The 20,987-nt window shown below is 41.5% G+C and overlaps 1 protein-coding gene across 5 annotated transcripts in view; it reads right to left on the reverse strand.

The window, feature by feature from the left end:
- DAPK2 (death associated protein kinase 2) overlaps nucleotides 1–20,987 on the reverse strand; it is a 42,064-nt gene that overhangs the window by 18,686 nt on the left and 2,391 nt on the right. For 4 of the 5 annotated variants that reach the window (XM_069026259.1, XM_069026254.1, XM_069026255.1 and 1 more), the window contains 2 exons: nucleotides 16,522–16,618; nucleotides 4,534–4,755 (listed from right to left, as the gene is read on the reverse strand). In XM_069026259.1, the coding sequence (XP_068882360.1) occupies nucleotides 4,534–4,755; nucleotides 16,522–16,583 (284 nt within the window). In that variant the 5' untranslated portion in view covers nucleotides 16,584–16,618. Of the gene's footprint in view, nucleotides 1–4,533; nucleotides 4,756–16,521; nucleotides 16,619–18,057; nucleotides 18,144–20,987 lie in introns of those variants that run through there. The other variant, XM_069026256.1, reaches the window with a different exon arrangement.

Genomic DNA, 20,987 nt, shown 5'->3' on the forward strand with positions numbered 1-20,987 from the left:
AACAGTCATAACTGTGTTCTAATATGATTCTTGCCTGACATAAGTAACAGGAAAGCATTTACTTGGTGCTGAATTTTTTAAGAAGAAAGCAGATTGTAGAAGGCTTGAAGGTACCAAAATCAGTTTTCCCAAATCAAAGAAGTACTCTTAGTTACTATAACTACTTAGTTACATCAAAACTGAAATACATTCCATCCTTATTAGTACATAAGACTTTTATTTTCATTTCTGTGCCTTGTCCTGAGAGTTCCAGTGCTATTTTTCTGTTTATCTCAAACAAGATGACCTAAATATTGAATTAGGCATTGTTGGCAGCTGTTATTCATAATTATGTTTACATTTATTGTTGCCAGTTCACGCTGTCATTAACATTATTGTTTCATTCTCATTCACATTCACTGTTGGGGGCACCCACAAAACAGTTGTTACTCCTGGGTGCTGGTGCACCACCCACCTACGCTCAGAGTGCAAGCAAAGGACCTGAGAGACCCTACAGTCATTTTGGAAAACAAGCTCTTGGCCCTGTTGCCCGATGAACTACCTGTCAAAGCACTGGCAGGTCCAAATGCTTTGAGTTCCCCAGGTGCCGTGAGTCACAGACAAGTCAGTCCACACTGGGTACTCCAGAGGCCTTTGGGGAATGAATCCTCTGACCCCAGGCTCCTACACAACACTGGTGGTGACAACATGGTGATTCCATACTCTGCCTCTTTTGGAGGAAGCTATTGTCAACAGCTACAAAACCTACAAGTCCATTGCAAGCAAGAACAGCATGCCAAAAGCCACAGAGACACTGGCTTTGTGTCTTAGCTTCCCCTGCTGCTCCTGTGGGTGAACACATGCCTTGTTGATCCAGAGACTTACACAGGGCATAGTGACTTGCCCATTGATTACTGGATATTTTTTTCACACCTCTCACATAGTCAGAAACTTTTCTAAACAATGTGAGGCAGGACTCTTCACCTGGGCAGAAGTTACCTCACTTCACCTGGGCAGAAGCCACTTGATGCTTTAATTGTTACAACTAAATGGCTGGCAAACAAAAATAAGCTTAAATGATCCAGAAATACATTGCAACTGCTGTCTTTGGCTGCCACCTTCTCCTTCCTATTAATCTCAGTTATTCAACCTGTGAGACTATTACTTGATCTCTTCATTTTATTTTTTAGGTGACACCTACCAAGGGTCTCAGCACTATCATCAGCCTTTCTGGACAGATTTTGTTGTACCCTGTGCATTTCAGGAGACAGGGAACATGGTCTCCTTTCCATATTGTAGGAGGTTTAGAGGCCTTGGTTCAGTAGTTTTACAATTACCACAGCCTACTGTGACAAACCAGTAAAGAAATCTGTAAGAAAAACCTGGTAGTGTCTTGGTGAAATTTGCATACAGAGAGCAGGCAAGTCCCATTTATTTAATGATTTCTATTCAGAGTGCACTTAAGCAATCACCTCTGGCAGACGATCCATTCAGTCATCAGGACGCCAGCTGGACTGGGGGACGTTCTTGTACTTTTCTGGAATTTAACCATATAGGCACACTGCTCTCTCTTCCTCTTTTACCCTGTAAAATCTCCTTGGTGATTGTTTCTTAAGGTGGACTCTTTAATCTCTCTAAGGCCAGAGGACAGCCCAGGTGGCCCAGTGTCTGGTCCTGCAGAAGCAGATTCCACTTCAGGAGAGCTCACAAGCTGAGCCACTTTGGAAGAGCCATTCTGCTCTGCTAAGGATGTCTGAGGATACCTTCCTGCTTGGAGGAGACTGGCAACTCCCTTCAGAGCAACTTCCTTTGCTACACAAAGCAATGTCAGAAAATAGTTCAGCTGCCCAGACTGGAGCTACTTAATACTCATTCTCTCCTACTGCCTCTGAGAGTGGGCACTTAAACCAGCTGGGTCAGCTGCTCAGGGGACACCAGGGAGTTTGCCCCAATGGCAACCTCACCAACATCCTGGGCAACCAGCTATGCCCAAGGCATGACTGAAGAAACTGCAGCCTGTGAGAACGAGGATCACAGGACATTTACTTGAGAGCTCCTTGATGTATTTCTCACTTCTCTCTAGTTCACACTGACCTTGAATGAGGCTAGGGAGGGGGCTTCCCAAGCTACAGAATACAACATAAAATACAACATAAAACAGGAAACAAACCAAAAAAAAAAGAAGATTCAGAGAGCTTGAAGTCTCCCTGTTACTTTATCAGCAAAAGACTCTCTTCTATAATAACCACATGAGCATTTCATTTTCAGAAGATCAGAGATGGGCATACATGAAAAACAGTATATTAATCTCCAGTCTCTTGAGGTATAACCTAATACATTAAATTACTCTCAAAAGAGTAATTTAAAGGAAAATTCTGTAGAAGAGATGTGATGATTTCTCATTAACAAAGACTCAGGCTTTAAAACCAGGCTTCAGTAAATTGTACCTAGAGAGTGGTAAGCAGTTTATTGCAAGATCATTCTTATCCAAGTTATACACCTGAATTCAGAGAAACCCTCAAGCAGAGGAGATTTAGCAATTCCAAAAGCTAGCCATTATGGAATCCCAGGAAAAAAACCACATTTCAACACTAATTCCTTTGCACTAAAACACTCAGAACTGCATCAAGTTACATTTGAACATCCAGGGAGGTTTGTTTTCTAAATCACCACCTGCAAATGCTCATTTCTCAACTGTTACAGAAGAATTCTTTCCTCTGGGTTCCATCTCTTTCCCTTTTACCATGTCACCTAATACCATGGCAAGGAAGCAAGTAAATGATACCTTTACTTTTCATTTGAAGTCCAACAAAAGACAAACAACGCTGTCTTACTTCTTGGACAGAGCTGTTTTATGTATACAAACCTGACACTTACCTGTAGAGGAGACACTGGTGTATCAACCCAACCTGCCTCCAGGCTACTTCTGTTTGGGCAAAGCAGGCTTCTGGTAGGGCCCAGGAGACAGGGAACAACAAAGTCACAGAAAGCTGTGGGGAGCAAGTCCCTGGACAATGTGCAGAAGGAAGGAGAAACCGTGTACCTGCCAAACTGCACTTCACAGCAGTGGACTTGGCACTGCTCTTGAACAGGAGAACTAGCACCTGCAGAACTGACCAGTCTGAAAAGATAGTCTTGCCTGTGCCAGCACTGTGAGTATGGGAGATAGTCAACATTTCAGGCAAATCCTCTTTTAAACACCAGGGCAGCTTCTTCAATTATCAGCAATACTGAGGCCATTCTTTTGAAGCTGAAGTCCATTGTAGATTGTACCATAAGACTGGTTGGTCAGATGCTGTAACACTTATTTGATAAACAGCAGGGAATATGAGACTCTGAGAGCAGGGTGTCACAGGGGAAGAGGTTATCTATTTACAGGGAGAATTTAATTATCTTTATTAGCAATTATCATTATCCTTAATTTGTAAACAGCAGCTGAATGCAGAGGCCTTAATCAGGTCAAAACTCTGTTGCACGCAGACTTTTACAAACTGCAATATGTTACAGCCTGACAAAAGGACACACAAAATGTGTCAGGCCACATGAGGACACAAAAAAGCAGAAGGTAGTGAAATGGGAGGCTGCTTTAGCCCAAAGTAGTCGTTGGTGAGAAAGAGCAAGCTCCTTCCCTGTCTTCCAGAGCTTGGCTACCGAGACCAACATTTGGCCATAGACATATACATCAGAGTTAACAGATGCTCATCATCACTCACATGCCATCTTCCAGGCATGCTCTAATCTCCAGGAATGTTCCCTGGCCTAAATGCTGGCATCCCTAGAAAGCTCCCTCAGGGATAAAAGCCTTGTTGCCAGGATTCCATATACAAGGTTCAGGCTGGTGTCCTAGGGAATATATGGTCTACCTAACTTCCACCATGGTGACTGTATTTCCTGCTCCATACACACTGAAAAATTGCATCATTTTGCATGTAGGGGTGAGGAAGTTCACTTGTCAGCAGGACCTAAATGGCAGGGGTTTGCCCCCCTCACATGGTGGCACAAGAGTAAACAGCTTTTCTTCATTCCCATTGTGCTGCTATCCTCAATAGTAAATGCATAGGGATTAAAAAACCCTCTTCCCTTGCCCTCCTCCCATCTTTTCCCCTAGCTGATCTAAATGAGGAAAAAGGGAGTAGTGAGAATGGCTGCAAATTTTGGAAAAGGCTTGATGGCCTCACATGTATTGAAAGAGATGAAAGTAGGAAGTAAAATGAAATGAGCATTCAGTGGCCATTTATACTTCCTCCAAGGTTCATGTCAGGGCAGCCCTAGGCAGACATGAGCTAATCCCTCTAGTAGTAAACTGTTTTCAAGTTGACAAGACTCCTGGCTCAGTATCAAATGACCTCAGCTGATGTTCAGGTGTACCTGTATCCCCAGAGCACACGGATGAACTGGGGGGCCTGTTTACCACCAACCTCACTCAATGCTCCTGCCAAGATTTGTGAAGTCTGAGAATGCAACAGCTCCATTTATCTGTGCCCCTGTGCTCTGGCAGTGCTCTCTGGTTTCTGTTCACCTCAGCCATCCCTGGAGGAAAGTGCCCCTACTCACAGCTCCAGAATGAGGACCACGTCTGTCTTGTTCTCGTAGATGTCGTGCAGCTTGACGATGTTGGCGTGCAGGATCTGCTGCAGGATGCTGACCTCTCGCTCGATCTCCTCCCGGCTCACCCCACGCCGGCTGGCCCGGCTCTGGCGCTTCTTGATGAACTTGGCAGCGTATTCCACACCCGTGCTTTTCTCTCGACATTTCTTCACTATAGCAAACTGGCCACTGCGAGGACAAGGAGATAACAAAAATGCTCTTAAGGCTTTCATATAATCACAGCTTCCCAAAGAAGCCAGTCCTACACAAAGCCTGATCCTGCAAGCCCTGAGCAGCACTGCTAAGCATTACTAAGCTTGTTCTTGGTACAAGAGTGAGGACTGTCAGGACTCTGCAGTCAAAGGCAGTAGAGCATAACAAGGTAACCTCCTACTGTATCTGAAATTTAGCAAAACCAAACAATGTCTGACAAAAGAGAGTTACAACCTCTAGAAAACAGTTCACGTTCAAATGAATAAGATCTGCCTCAAAAGGTTTAAGTTACCACTCCTTCACTTGGTAACGCTTAAGGCATTCAAGTCTGCAACACAGCACGGGGTGTTCTGAAAGGACACACACACATTAAAATATTTGTCTTAAGAATAGTCCCTAGAGAAGTACTCAAAGGAATGATAACTCTTTGGAAATGCAAAACTGGCCTCCAGCAACCAATTTTCAAAAAAAAAAAAAAAAAAAAAAAAAAAGGGTTATTCATATTTATGCATTCATTTGATAATTTAGCTGTAAATATAACTAGAGTAAGCGCAGGTTTCTCAGTGCACCTCAAGGACAAAGAATTTCCCCCTGCACCAAATAGTACAGGGACTGCATTAAGGTCAAAAGGCATGTACTTGCAAATTGCTAATAAAATTTTCCTCACTGTAGCTCCTAATGTAGTCCAACTGCGAAATTCCTGCCTTATCTCCTAGGAATTGGCAGATTTCCAGTCCCAGAATACACACTCAGTACCAGATACTTCCTTATTCAGGGCATTATATCCAGATTTGGAAGGAAAAGACTCATCTTACAGGTAACCTTAACCTTTAGCTACTGTGATTTTATCAGACAGGATCTCTTTATAAGAATCACAAACTCGTTAAGTGCATCCCCCCCCTATGACTACACTGTATAAGCACTGAGCTGTTATTGTTTTCAGTATTATTGTATCATTCATTGGCTTGGTAAATGAGAAATGCAAGTAGTTGGTATTTAAATTATGCAGCATACACAACAATTATATTCAGCATCTCATTAGATGCTGTACTCAGTGCTTCATTAACACACACATCTGATTGGAGTCTGTCTTAAACATACAAAGGCAAAGAAATTAAAAATTAAGGCTGTTGCTTAGTGCTCAATTGCTCTCAAAGGCTCACACCCTATAACAGAGAGAGCCTCTCATTTCAAAGAGTTCAGACAAATGCCAAGCAGCCTGACATACTTTTCTTAGGTTTTCATTTTCGTACATATCCTAAACCCTTCTCAGGAGAGAGGCAGGAACAGATGGGACAAGTGTACTTATCCCTTTAGGAATAATCATTCACAAATGGAATCGAGACTGTGGCCATTTGTCACATGCATTAATTGATTCATATTTCTCCTGCTTTTATCATTACCTCCAAACCCTAGAGAAATTCCCACTACAAAATCCCCAAACTTGCCTTAGACATTCTTTAAGAAACAGAGTTTGTTTTGTAGCGCTGAGAGCTGCTTATGTAAAACATCACGGGTTTCATGTTTTTCTTGTTTGATCATATTTTGCAAGACATGCATCTTGCTTGGTCCAGACTTTCTGAAGAAACATGGTATTAATGTTCCTGTGCTTGTTTCCTTGAATTCTCTCTGGGAAAAATTTTGTCAAAGTTCGGGAGAAAATATTTTTTTATGAGTGCTGGTTATGGGAACGAACACAGTTACTTTTGCATTTAGAAATTCCAGTGATACTGTGGATTTTGTACATTTCTGTTTATGCAAAAGCTTACAAAAGTAGTACTGACACATCATAGGAATTCCTGTCTTCTCCTTTGACATAAATAATTGTCCCAGACTGCAACTATCTCAGTACCAACTCCCTTGTAATCTACTATTACTCCCCTGCATGTGTGGCCACCAACATACACTGTTCCTGCTCCTGTCCCAGCCTTCATGCCATTTCCTATCTCCCTCAAAAACGGGCTTTTGCAGACAAGTCTTTACTTGGACAGTTTGTGACTGAGGAGAAGAGGTTGCAAGCCATAGAGAGTAATACAAATGCACAATTTCTTAGCCTGGGACATTTAAGACAGTTACAATGCAATTACCAGTGAAGAGCTCGTGGAGGCCCATTCAGCTATGAAACAAGTGGATGCCTCACTGGCATCTTACAGTCACAGTCAGACACTTTGGATTTCTTGTTAACTACAGAGATCGTAACATCAGGACCAAGACAACAGTGTTTTTGTGCCTCCTCATGCATCTGCATTCAGACCATAAGAATCAAACAGTGACAGCTTCCAAAACTTTTGACCTAGGCCAGGAAAAAACCAGAAGAAAGGGAAGTATGTCTCCCTGCCACCTAAGCTGACAGCACTGAGAAATGAAGCTATTTAGATAATTTCACATGGGGCATTTGTACCTGACCTTAGACTTGAAACTAAATTTCTCAGCTCAGATTTCAGCCAAAGACCTTGCCAGAATTCATGGGTTTAAGTACATGACTGAAATGAAGACGACTTGGATCATGAACAGCAGTATTTACAACACACACAGGATAAGCTCAGAGGCTGAAACTTCTGGATAGAGCCTACCTGGACCTCAGTAAAGCCTCTGACACTGTGCCCCACAGCATTCTCCTGGAGAAACTGGGTACACATGGCTTTGACATTGAACTTTGAAGTCTTTTCCAAACTTAATGATACTACAATTCCTAACTTTTAATTTTTTTTTTCCAAGAAGTTACATTTGTTCCCTTCCAGAAATATTTTCGACAGCTGTACAAGAGCCTTGTCACACACTGAGCAGAGGCTGTCCTCAATTGTGGAAACAGCTCACAAGTATGAACAATAGCAGCTGCATCCTGTCAGTTATAATATAATTAGGTACAACATCAAATCTGTCCATCATTAAGGATGGAATTTATGCCAGCAATTAACACAACCTATCATTTGCATTGCTACTATCGTGTAGGAGGTTTGTCACTGAATAAGAACACAGAGACAATATTACTGGGTGGTTTTGGAGTCTATTTTCAGAAGCATGCTTTAGAAGAGCACAAGTTCAGCTCATTTAATCACTGTGCACTTCAGGAGAGGATGTGGAAAAAATGTGGGAAGAGAGAAGCTGCACAATCTGGAATAACATGACAACTTCTTGCTCTTTGTCAAAGCTTCCTTTTAATACAGATTCTGGAGGGTAATGCTCTGGGGAAGAATGTTACTTGAGAGGAAGAGCAGACTGCCAGTCTGGAATGCCCCAGTGCCTAGCAGTGCTGCTGCTCCAGAGCTTTAGAATAAAGAGAGCCGTTAAGCAACTGCTTGCACAGGTATAAGTTTATTCCAGTCTTCCTCCAACGTTCCTGAAACATTGCATGGCTCATTGAGAGCTCTTCTCAAAACACTGAAAATATGTAAACAAAGCACTGAGACGACAGTAGAGGTTACCTGTACTGTAAGGCTCAGTCAGGCTTTCTGAGGCCTGAGTGGGGAGAAGACAGGAAGGTGATTCTGTCATTTGAGAAGAGCAAACCATTTTCCAAATACCAAACATATGTTTCCCTTCCAGCATGTTCAGTCTATTTCTTTATGTCCTGTTCATTTTCAACTTCATTTCATTCAGTAAAGAATTCTAAAAAATATGATGATGATAATGATGATGTAGTTGTTAAGACTTGAAATTCCCATAAAAGACATATATGTGATCACATTGACAGATACACTTTACACTGAAATATGCTTTCAACAAGTTCTTTGAAAAATAAATGAACCTGGCAAAGGACAGTGCTCTGGCATTCTGCCAGTCAAGAGGTGACACAACTCCCTATATAAGCCAGGACAATTTACTTAGGAACAGATTTGGAAGGGATTTTAGGCAGCCTCCCACTGACTTTAACAGTAATTAGGTTCCTACACACTTGATGAAAAATAACACCTTGGTCCTTCTGTACCTATTTTCCCGAAGTCTGTAATGCTACTGGAAAATGAAATAACATTATATGGGGTAAGGATAAAAAATAATTTCATGTCTCTAGTTATCACTAGAAGTGCAATTATAATCTTTCATATTTTATTCACTAGGTGTTCCTGTACAAGAATACATGACCTGAAAGGAAGCTAAAATAAAACCTAACAGCACCTGAACTAGTTTTTAACTGCTTAAATTCACAGGCACTACTGCAAATGCATGATAGCCTAAAAATACTAAAAACATATTATGAAATCATCATGTACATATGTCTGAATTAATAGACATAAATATAACCACAATAACAGTGTTTAGCCAACCTGAACACAGGGTTTTTCTACATTTGAGGCTGGTATGTTTAGTTCAGCAAAGAGGGTAATTCATTCTCAGTTACATCAATTGTTATTACGTAAACAGTTTTGTTCGTCATGCCTTTTTGCCACTATTAAATTTGGATTGGTTTTAACTGGTCATCTCAAGCTTAGAAAGCCTGCATCTTATTACTTTTCCATCTTTTTAACTCCTATTTCTTTCTCTTGGAAAAAATACACTAATAATTTTATCCATGTATGGTTGTGTTTTTTGCTAACTTCCAAAGCAAAGCCCTGGAGAATTCTTCCTGAATTTGAGGAAAACATATTTCTCGGCCTTTTTTTTTTTTTTCAAGTGATTAGAGCAATTGCTCAACCGTAGTTTTACTAAGCTAAATACTCTCACCCCGCTTTGCTTACACTTCAGAGATGACTTCTGCTATTTGTAACTGCACTTCATGCTCTTCCCAGCAGAAGGGACAGGAGTCTGCTGGGAACAACACTGAGAATCCATTTTTATGCTTTCAGTTCATTTATGAAAAACAGTTCAAGCAGTGGCCATGCAAGATTCACAAAATACATGCATAAAAGCACTTCGCTAGAGGGTTTTTGCAGGAAGACTGTGGTCACAACTATGAAGATATAAAAGCCTTCTGTAAATGACAATAATTTGCAGTACATTTTTATTTTTTATAGACTTTTTGTTTTAGACTAAACCAGAATTTTGATACAGCAGAAATTTAATCACAGCATTTGTAAAAAAATTCAAGTAGGATAGTTGAAACAGCAAACCAGCAATTCTATGGCAAGGTCACCGAAGGGAAATTATCTCACTGCTTCCATAAGGCTTTCTGGAATGAAACTAAAAAAATCCCCAAAATCTTCTTCTGTTAAATCCTCTGGTGACACCTCTTGCAACTTCATAAAGAGTTTTAAGAATAAAACTGCCACAAATGTCACTGTACTTCTGTTTAAGCTTCAAATAAAATTGAATTTTGGTTTACATGTTTGCTTTCCTTTTTCCCCTCAAAAAAATGCAACAGATGTGGTTACCTCTCCTAAAGCAACTACACAGAACCTAAACTACCAGATGCCAGATTATACCAGAATGATCCAAAACTTTTTTAAATAGAGCATTTAACAGGAATTTTGCTTGACTACTAAAAAGTAGTAGAAAGAGGAAAAAAAATCAGCCGCAACTTTTAAACACGCTGGCATTTTCACTCACATTTCATGTTTTCCTGACTGTGTAGTGCTCTAGAGAGCACAGCGACTTTAGAGGAGAAGTTTCAATATTCCTGAAGGGAAGTGCTGAGCACCTTTGGACATACCCTGTCTCTGGTAAAGTCACTGTCTGGCACCTTTGATCCACATTTCTCTAAACTCACACAAAGGTAACCAGCACACCCTGACCAAAAGGTGATCTCTGTGTCCAGTGCCAGGAAAGAGTCAGAAGAGTAGAATATGGACTCTAACAGAAAGATCTGGTTTATCGGAATAAGCAGAGAGCAGCTCATTTGAAATTCAAAGAAAGTTTGATAAATCTAATGTTTCTGAACAATGCTATGAATTATTACAAACTATAAGTGAAGTAACACAATTAATACCTTAAACACCTTGTGGGGTCCTTAGCTGTCAGTCACAAGAAATTGTGCCACCTACTGAATTATCACCAGTATCTCCTGAAGCTGTTCAATGTTTCTGGAAACTTCCCAATCCTGCCCATCAATGTGGCCCTTATCAGCTCCTCCTGAGACTGGAGGTGCAGAGTCAGCAGTAATGGAGCATGAGCCCAGCAGTTCTGGCAAGTTCCTGATAGCCTGGCAAGCTTTTTGTGTAATCTGAAGCTCAATAACAAAATGCACATGATGAAAAATCTTCTCTGCTTATCAGACTCAGCTTTTGGATTGAGTAGCAGTGCTCAGAGTGGTAATGAACAGAGTGCAGAGAGGCAGGGAAGGTCACAGCTGACGCATGCTCAGCAGGAATAGCTGATTTGATAAGCTGTTCCTCGCGCTATGTGGAGCACCAGCAGGACAGCTGTAACACGCATGAGGAAGGTTAGCATGCTGCACCTGGGTGTTTAAAGGTCCAAATCCACCTAGGTATTGACTAATATACCTGGGAGCACATGAATTGTAAGAGGGGAGCAGTATTATGGCCAAACAGTTAAATGATTTTTCTCCTTCCACATGTATCAAACAGATGGAAACTATGCTGGCAATTTTATTCAAGACTTTAGGAAATTATCTGTAAGGCCAAAACTGCAAAGAGTGGCCGAAACTCCCATTTCACTGCTCAGCCATTACAACAGGTTTTCACTCTGGTTCAAACTGCTGGGGTAGAGTGTTAACAAGGATTAATAGATGTCACCTGAGACAAATTAAGCCTGACCATCAGACCAGTACCTGCAAGCTCTAGTCTGCATCAGATGCCAACAATTTGTCCAGTGCTTTATCCTTGTTAGAATTTGAGTTGCACAATGTTTATTTCACGTGCATTTTTACTCATAAGTAATATTTTTCATTTTAAAAGTATGGAATGAATACTATACAGAGAACATTTTTTCAGCTGTTGAAATGTCCATCTGCTTTCTACTACAATGCAAAATGGAAAAAATAGTTTTATTTTTACAGAAATGGCAAAACAAGATTGGGATTAATATTAAATGTCTTTTTCCTGGGATTAATATTCTGCTTAATATTCAGTGGTTAAATACATTACAAAATTTAAGCTTTGTGAGCACTACCACAGAGGTCACTCATCTCTAATTATACTCTCAAAGCCAGACATGGACTGAGGAGATACACTGACATCATTTCCATCATCAAGTTGGATTCTGGTGATAAGGAATGCATGCCTTTGCTACAAAGTAAGGCCAAGGCCAGTTCTTCTCTGTTACCATACATAGAGCAACTTTGTTATTAGGAAAAAACCAAACAACAAAACTTCAATTTTCTCTGCACTTTCTGTAACAAATAGTTTGGAAATAGTTAAAGTAGCACTGAAAACTAACAGGGAAACCTGCTAGAAGGACTTAGAAGAAAAAATTCAGAAACAGTGACTGTATCAGACAGCTGATAACAATCAGTGATTGTGACCAAGCACCAGATGCCAAAACTGTTTCAGCAGAAGATTCAGAACACGAAACATGACTAAGAAGGTTTGTAACAAGAAACATTAACAGACATGCTGGGTAGTGCTCAGGAATTAAATTTACATGTTGCATCAAACACAAAGACTTGCTTTGTGTGTGTTGTAGGATAAAACAATCCAAAGTTATTCTTCAAAATTTAAAGAACTAGTTCAAAGTGCAAACTAATCTAAGAACAGAGTTAAAGTTCATGTCTGACAAAGTGCAGTACTGAGCAATTTCTATAGTTAGAAAAAAACCATTCCTGGTATGAAGATACTGTGTGGTGTGAGTTAAGGGTAAATTTCCCAGCAGCAATCACACCCCTCTGTTTAGAAGGGAGATTCCAACTAGCTGGGTGCCATGACTTTTTTATCGTAGATTTCCAAGTTCCTGCCCTACAAAGAATACCTGGGTTATCTCTGCTGGTTTTTTTCACTACATAAATATTTAATAGTTACACTGTCAGAACAGTGACTTGTGCCAGGCTCCAAGGTCCCATTACCACAGGTAAAATGCTGCATTTGCTGTCCTTTAAAGCTTCACCCAGAAAATAGGGTTTCTCCTGTCTCAGAGAGCAGAGTTGATCCTCCACACACAAACACAGAGGAAGCAGGAACTTGTAGCTGGAAATGGGGAACTACAGGAGGCATAACAAGCCATTGATGAAAGAAGGAGCTTGGCTTTAACCATGAAACCACAGCCGAGGTCAGCAGGGGCTGAGAAACTGGAGGCTTGATTATGCCCAAACTAATCAACAGAAATCACAGTGATTATTTTCTGCATTAAGGCATTGACTGGCCCAGGAGATGAGAGATGAGCACAGCTCCCAGTTACTGAGACAGGCAAGAAACTGGAGTGGCAGGTAAGGTAAGGCTGGCCCACACTATGGAGGAAGGCAGAGCGCCTTCCCTACAGGGAAAAGACAACAGTGAAGGGAAGGGGAAGACTTTCATGCACAGAAATATCACTCCAACGTATGTCTGTTTTTTCTCTGTTAAGTGTGAGTCCTTGCACACTACAGAGCTGAGTTGCAGCAGCAGGACACTGTCCCAGGACACAGCAGTGCCAGGCCCACACCACCCTGCAGGAACACACTTTCTCAATGGGCACTGTCACAAAACACTTTGGAAAAAGCTCCATGACACTTCCTACCCTCAGCCCCAACTTGACATGTAACAGTGACAATACCCAGAAGGCACAAATGTCAACAGCTCTCATAGCCTGGCTGGCACAACATTTAGGTAATAGATTAATGACTCTATGGTACATCCTTTTATAAATCACACTGCACATCTCAAATTCCAGCACCTACCACCACCATCAGTGTTTGCTAATACAGCTGGAAAGGGCTCCTGCATGTTTGTACAATGCTTTCTGTTCAGCGAGCCACAGCTACCCATCCAAACCACAACTGAAACATTATATTAAAGGCTTTCCAGTGAGCATTATTGCTGCCACTTTCCTGGAAACTATATCCCTAGCTCAGCAGGCCACTTGGTCTTTCTCTGGGCCTACTTTGTCCTTGATTTAAGACTTTCCATTCTTGGTTGTCTTCCAGCTGTCACCTCCCTTGCCACAAGAACAAGCAGTTATTTGACCTGCTGCATATTCCCAAGAAGACAAGTTAGTCTTCACTTCTTCACATTTTTCAAGGAGTATTTCCACTGATTTGGCATGCCATTAACATCCCTGCAAATGGCTTAGGCCAGGATCCTCCTCAAAACAGGCCAAACCATTAAAGCTGCATTATTTGTTTATAATGTTGGAATTTGCTAAATTCACTTTAGAGAGTCCTCTTTTTAAGCTTCCTTTCACCTATGCTTAGAGAACCTCATTCCCCACAGACTTGCAAAGTGATTGGTATTATCTTGAGGGAAGTAAGATGATTACATATGTATATTTGAAGTATTGCATGCAGTCAGCATAGGCCATGCTAAGCTTCCCAAACAGAGCTGATATAATGGACAAGGCCATCAGCAAGTTGTCTCTAATGCCACATGCCAGACAGATTGTTCCCCGTATGTACCCTTTGGAGAAGTTGAGCAACAGAGGTGTATACCTAAGATTAATATTTGAAAGACTGAGGGAATGTTGGAGCTAAGCAGCTGGTCAGAGCACACAGCTGCAGCCATGGAAAACCTGCTCCCCTCTCTGCAAAACCCCTGCTGCAGCACACGAGACAACTGCATTGAAAGCCCCCTCCCAGCTGCTTCCAGCTCCACAGGGATCCTGAGGATGATCTGGCTGGGCAGTGTCCACACAGCCCGCTTGCAGGGTTTTACACAGCTGGAGCTGAGGAGCTTCGCTGTGGTCACCCTCAAAGCTGCACAATGACAGGAAGCGCCTCCTTTCATCACCAGACCAGACAGAGCTCAGCCTTTGCAGTCTGTGGTGGGAGCATCCTTCCCTGAGTGCTGTGCAAAGACTTTCAGATAAACAGTTGCTGGCTCTGTCAGTGAGATCCTCTATTTTATCTCACGGCTGAATCCCAGCTAGAACAAGCACTAGGCCTATGTTAACAATTAGTTTTGTTCTCAAGAAGTAACAAACCCAGCGAGGAGGACAAGAACAGGGCAGACTCTTCACAGATGTTATTTGAAAACATTTGTTTTCTAAGTGACTTCTGCTGCTAGAATGATAATAAATGAATCTTTTAACCTACCTCTACCTGTCAGTCACTAACAGCTTCTTGCAAACAGTGAGCTAATAAAAGGCACCTACAGGTTCTAAGGGCACCAGTCAGCACTGGAAAAGATCAGTCACTGCAATCTGTCCAGCATGTTAACTTCCTTCTAGCCAAGTGAGATACCATTTGTCACTGGTCCTCATCAGTAGTTACTGTTCAGAGACACAGAGCCATGATGACCCAAGTTGACACTGCACATGTAACACACAAAACCTGAAAGTGAAAATACACCAGGACAGTGTGACATTATACATGCAGCCAGAAGAGGAGGGCTGCTGTGACCATACAAGCCTTGACCAGCCTCTCAGGCTGATTCAAGCAGCAATTGCCAACCTTTGCCAGATTGTTTCAACTACACTTCTCCACTCAAAATCCCCAATACCAATCAGCTTGGAGAGTGATATTCATCATCTCAAAAGATTACCAAAGATTACCAAAGTAAAAATAAACTACTCAGTCTCCAGTTTCTCATTTTAGTAGTTTGACTGTTTAACCTAGGGCCTCTTAGGTTTAAACCCACACCTTTTATACCCTGCATATACACTGAATTTCTTTACTGCTCACTGTTGTCAGGTTTTCACCGTCAGACTCTTAGTACTAGGCAATACTTAAAAGTAAGCAGTTACAGAAAATTTAATAGTCGAGGCCTTCCTAAGAGGGAACGGAATGGAAAACAAATAAACAAACCTCAACCCCTCTCCCCTTAAAAGAAGTCTTCTCAAAAACTCTGAAGATGAAGTAGCTGAGAGTGAAAAATTAAGATTTGACAGGGACACAGCTTCAACTGAAGTGTTTTAATGGAACTCAATTATTGGCCCTTGAAAAAGGGTGATGGCACATACACAGCTGTTTATCAAAACCAACTGCCAGACATTGGGAAAGAAGCCAACCTGTGTATAGCCCTAATTTAGCTATTTGCCTATTAAAAAGAAAAACATTAGAGGGTTGTGCACAGAATGGAAACCAGACATTCTCACCCAGAGCACTGTATGTTGCTCAGTGACTGGGGGAGCCTTGTGGTATTCAGCTCACAAACCCAGCAGTGTTTAAGCAGGTGCTCATGGCTAAGCATGGTAACAGTTGATAATTACACCTACAATTAATACCTGCAGATAAGCCTTTATACATTAAAAGCTATATACAAGCATTAACCAGTCCAGCTGAAGATTTGAGAGGTAAAGCCTTTCAGGAATACATGCACCTTTTTTTTGGCAGGCACATATGAACATGATGTCAGTGATGGAGCCAGCTGAAAACAACAGTGCTGTGGAGTGCTGCTCAAAACAACAGGACAAGTGAAAGTGCTGTGTCTGTGGTGACAGCACCACGGGTTCCTGGTTCCCGGCTGGCTCTGAGAATGGGCAGGCGAACTCAAGTCTAAAGCACAGACACAGGTGACACCTATCTACAAAAGACAATGTAAACATACCTTTTGTTGTCCTAGTTGCAAGAAAAGAAACAGGGAAAATAGTTAGCACATTTAATCTAAAAAAAAACAAAAACAAAAAACCACCAAAAAACCCATCCAAAGTGCAGTCCTTGCCAAGGCGTGTGTTGCTATTTTTGTATATTGTAACTGATTTAGGCTATCACGCATAAAGAAGTAGCAAATATCCCCATGTGTCACCTTTTAGAATCACGTGGTGTCATCAGTACGACCTTACCTTCCCAGCTCTTCCCCAATTTCATAAACGTCGTCCACCTTCTGTTGCTTGAAGAAAGCCATACTTGGTCTTTCATTGATGCTCAAGGATGATGCAACTAGAATATTAATGAAGAATGACATTCATTACCATCTTCCAAGAGCTAAGTGTCAGTAACACACATTTGAGGTATAGGCACTTTGGATCCATTGCAGCTCATTCATGGCCAAAGTTACCACTGATCAATCAAAATAACTAATTCAGCAGTCTCAGCCAAATAGTGAGGGTTCAAATCTGGAAAGAGATTAGCATCTTTAAGTGAAAGGGATTCTTGGCCCCACTGACGTACCCAAGCACATACTTAACCAGAAGCATAGAACACACCATGAAACACAAATGCGATGAAAGGAAAGCAATTAATTAATAATTTGACAAAGTTTTGGACAGTAAAGCCTCCCCAACACACTAAAGAGAGCCAGCATGAGAATTAACATTACAGACTCCCTCAATAAGGTGTCAGCAGACAGATCCCGAGCCAGGGAGACCATGAGGCACAGCTTCCTTTTTCTCAGGTCAGGCAGTGCTCCTGAAGCACACAGGCAAGACAGCACACAGACATGGTGCTGGAAAAAGGCATTGTGATTCCATCTCCAGAGCTTTCAGCACATCTTCCATCACACACACTAGATGTTTCAAATGAGAAGAACACCAGCAGCACCTGTTGCAGGTATTACTCTAACTGTGCAATTTGTTTCCTGAACACAATCTTTTAAGCTGATAAGCTCTGTGAGCTCTAGAAATATAAGCCTCACACTGGTGCATTGGAGCATCTGTGCATTATGCTGGGCTGCCTCTGGATGAGAAGATGAGAAATCACGTTATTCCTTGGGATACACCTCCACAGCAATGTATGTTATGATAACAGAATAGACTTGAGCAGAATAATCAGCCGGTCAGGTTATGACCTATTTGATGTTCCCCATGGAGATGAACACTGGTATTATGCCCAATGGCCCAAATATCCACTGTTTAGATCAGAATATGTAAAATAGCTGCAAGGCCTCTAGCACCACAATAAAACCTAACTACATTGAGACATATAGTTATTCTCACACATCTCTACACTCAACAGCATATCTGTGCTTGTCAATGTAATGTGCTTTGCTTTATGAATCACAGATGCTGCTTGCTTCAAGATGCACTGGGGACTTCCAAGTTCTGTATCTCTATACAGATCCTGCATATTTTTAAATAGCAGTCATTGGCACCTGACTGGGGCATATTGTAAAGCATATTTCACAAGCAAACAAAGCTCTATTTTGATCCTTTAGAAGTAAGTTCAATTAAGTGTTGCAAGAAGATTCAGCTGTTTTGATCAATCAGCAGACCCATAAAACAGGACTAAGTACCAAAGAGCAATTGCAGTATTCCTGTCAAAATGAAATGCACACTAATTGAAGATTTTTCTCCAACAAAAGCAGTTATTGTAAACAGAAAATACATGGTAAAAATCAAACAGTTTCTCAAAACACACCCAAGAGTTTGTCATTCACTCACCTCAGAAAAAAGACTGGTTGCTTTGTTTGCCCCACCCTTTTTACAAACCACTGGCTTCTAACACGTGGGTGGCATGTTGAGTATCAATTCCTTTCCAAATATGCTCCTTCTATTACTTCAAAGGAACAGAAAGTCACTTAGCACTTCTACATACATTTTTATATATTTAGTTGATGTTAGCAAAACCTACACATTAGGAGAAAAATTATTTGATTGCTTTATGACAAGCAGAAGGGCTACTATATTAATACTTACAGCCACAGCTTCACCATTGGCAGATGAGAACTATTTCAGTTATACATCAGAACTGTGACCTGTACTCTCTGAAGGGTGTTTATCTGCACACCTCTAGGGTGACAGGTGTGGTGTGGTGTGTCATGACTGACATGCAGCTGACACATGACCCAAACACACCGGTTTCTGCCACATGTCAGAAGTGACCATTTCATGACACATTTGCAGGTGCCTCAGTGGAGGAGAGGGAGGTGCAAGGCATCCCTCACAGTGGCTTTCATGCTCTCGAGAGCGGCTTTGCAGGAGGTCTGCACTGCACACAGGATGGCTCAAAGGCTCTGAGGCTGCTGCATTTCTATTACCAACCTGATCAAACCCCACTTTCAAAGCTCTGCAATGGAGACAAATGGGCCTCCCTTGCCCTCCTGTGTAACAGTACTTCAGCAATGATGTCTCTCATCCAGCTACCCAAGGCAAGTGAGAGAAACCACACAGGTTGTGACACTGAAGCCCAGGATAACCACCACACTATTAAAATAGCATTGGTGAGCATGATGCACTGCAACGAGGGTTATTTTTTTTCCACTTTCTATCCTGGCTCGTCTATATTTTTGTAATTTTTCAAGGTGAAGCCAGGTGAACTGTTCAGTTACTCTCTTGCTCAATAATTTCCTTCCCAAAACCATGTCCATACCTGGTACAAAAATGTCTGCTTTTTTCCTCAATGAAAATAAGCAACTCAAATTTCACTTTGTAAGCAAATTACTGTATTGTTCAAGCAACCTTTCATAATCTCACCGAAAGATCACTGACCACTATTGCTCAGAGCTTGAAACCACAGTCAATAAATGCTTTAGTCATATTTACAAGAATGAGGACATCTCTGAGCTATTTGCTCCTTACTAAGTTTATATAATATTGCTTGCAATTGTTCAAAGCAGAATTTTCTGAAATGTTGGTTGAGTTCAGCCTTCACAGACTTCAAAAATGCAGAGGACATAGCCAAGCCTTGCTGAAAACCCCAAACCTTTCGCTCTCCCTGAACTGCAAGATTACATTCTGAGCACACGCAAAAGTCAAGCGCAGGAAAATGCCCAGGTAATAAAAGATGCTGCTGAGACTTGCCCAAAGATTGTAAATCCTCAAGCTGACTACTCCCTTCATCAGAATTCAAGGTACATGGTTATAAACAACATTAATGCAAACACACCTAAAAAGTCTTTGTTTTAAGAAAGAGTTCATTGCCATTCAGAAGAGCAAGTTAAAAAGATTGCTCTGAGAGTGGGGAACCCACCTGAAATGCCTCTGTGAACACAGTCACTTAATGTTTGATTGACAAGTTCACTCATCTCCCAGCATCCTCCAGAGAACACAGCTGATTCTGCAGGTGCATAGAATCCATGCAAAAACAACCAGGAAATTCTCATCCCTTCTGCTGATCTCTTAACTTACACCCATTTCTGCAAAGGTCAAACCAGTAAGTTAAATCTCCCACAAAGGACCCATTCAAGCTCAGAGCCTTGCTTTTGAAGGCTGAAGACAAAACTGTTGCATGGTGTTCAGACACCCAGTCACACCTCTGATGCATTGGTGTTTCCCATGTCTATCACTTCATGTTAACCTATCCCGTCTTCCACAGGTATCTCTCACTGCCTTTCACCCAAGCCACGCTCAGCAAAAGCCCAAAATACATCATACACTTGATGACCCAAAGCAATTGTCATTGAAACAGCACAATGGGGTAAGCCAACAAAAGATAACCTTCACACGCTTAAAATTAATCTGAAATAGAAGTGCCATTCACAAGCACGAATGTTCCCCTTCTCAGATATTATACCCTGATCTTAGGAAACTAAGGTGATTCCACTTTCAAAGATTTCTTATACTGCAAGGTTTTTGCTGGACTCCATTTACAAGTACAGAGCACAAGTACATCAAAGCAGGAACAAATGCCTTCATTTTTTTCCCTAGTCAGGTGGTAATTTTTCTTATGGTGGCCTGTGAAGGCAGACAAAACTAGAGATGGACGGACATTCATCTTGGACTCAGACAAAAAAGTTGTTCAGCATCTGAGGAAAGAGCCACAACCAACTTTTTTTCCTGATACACACCTTATACTAACACTTCAGGGGCATGTGCCCAAGCAGTACCACAGTTCAGTGAGTCAGAGCCATTCCCATCACTTGGGATCTGCACCAGAATTAATTAAACGCAGGGTGATGAAGGTATCTGCTTCAGTGAGTTTTGAATCAGACCAGAGCTTAATTGCTCCACGGCAAGTTCAGCAGATGACATGAGCTTCTATGTCCTTTTACAGAACATGCCATGTCTCTTCCTCAGCCATCCCACACTGGGGCCACCTCTCCTCTACTCGTCTCTTTGCTCTGGATTCCTCACAGTGAGGATTTTCATATGAAGGCCAGCTTCTACTCAGCATTTATATTACCGTGTTTCCATAATGATACTCCATAGTACAGTATATGTTTAGTATAAGAATGTAATACTTCACTTTTACTGCTGTATTCAACTCTCCTTTACATAGGCCAAATACCACAAGGCAGCAAAGCATTGCTTATCCTGTGTGAATGATCTTCCTACGGACAAGTACTAAAGCTGTAGCAAACCCAGAAATAGAACACAGGCCTCTGAGATGGTAGTTTCAGGCACTAGAAACATGTCCTGCCTCATCTCTTCAC

Source organism: Aphelocoma coerulescens, chromosome 10 (assembly GCF_041296385.1).
Source record: "Aphelocoma coerulescens isolate FSJ_1873_10779 chromosome 10, UR_Acoe_1.0, whole genome shotgun sequence".
Lineage (NCBI taxonomy): Eukaryota > Metazoa > Chordata > Aves > Passeriformes > Corvidae > Aphelocoma > Aphelocoma coerulescens.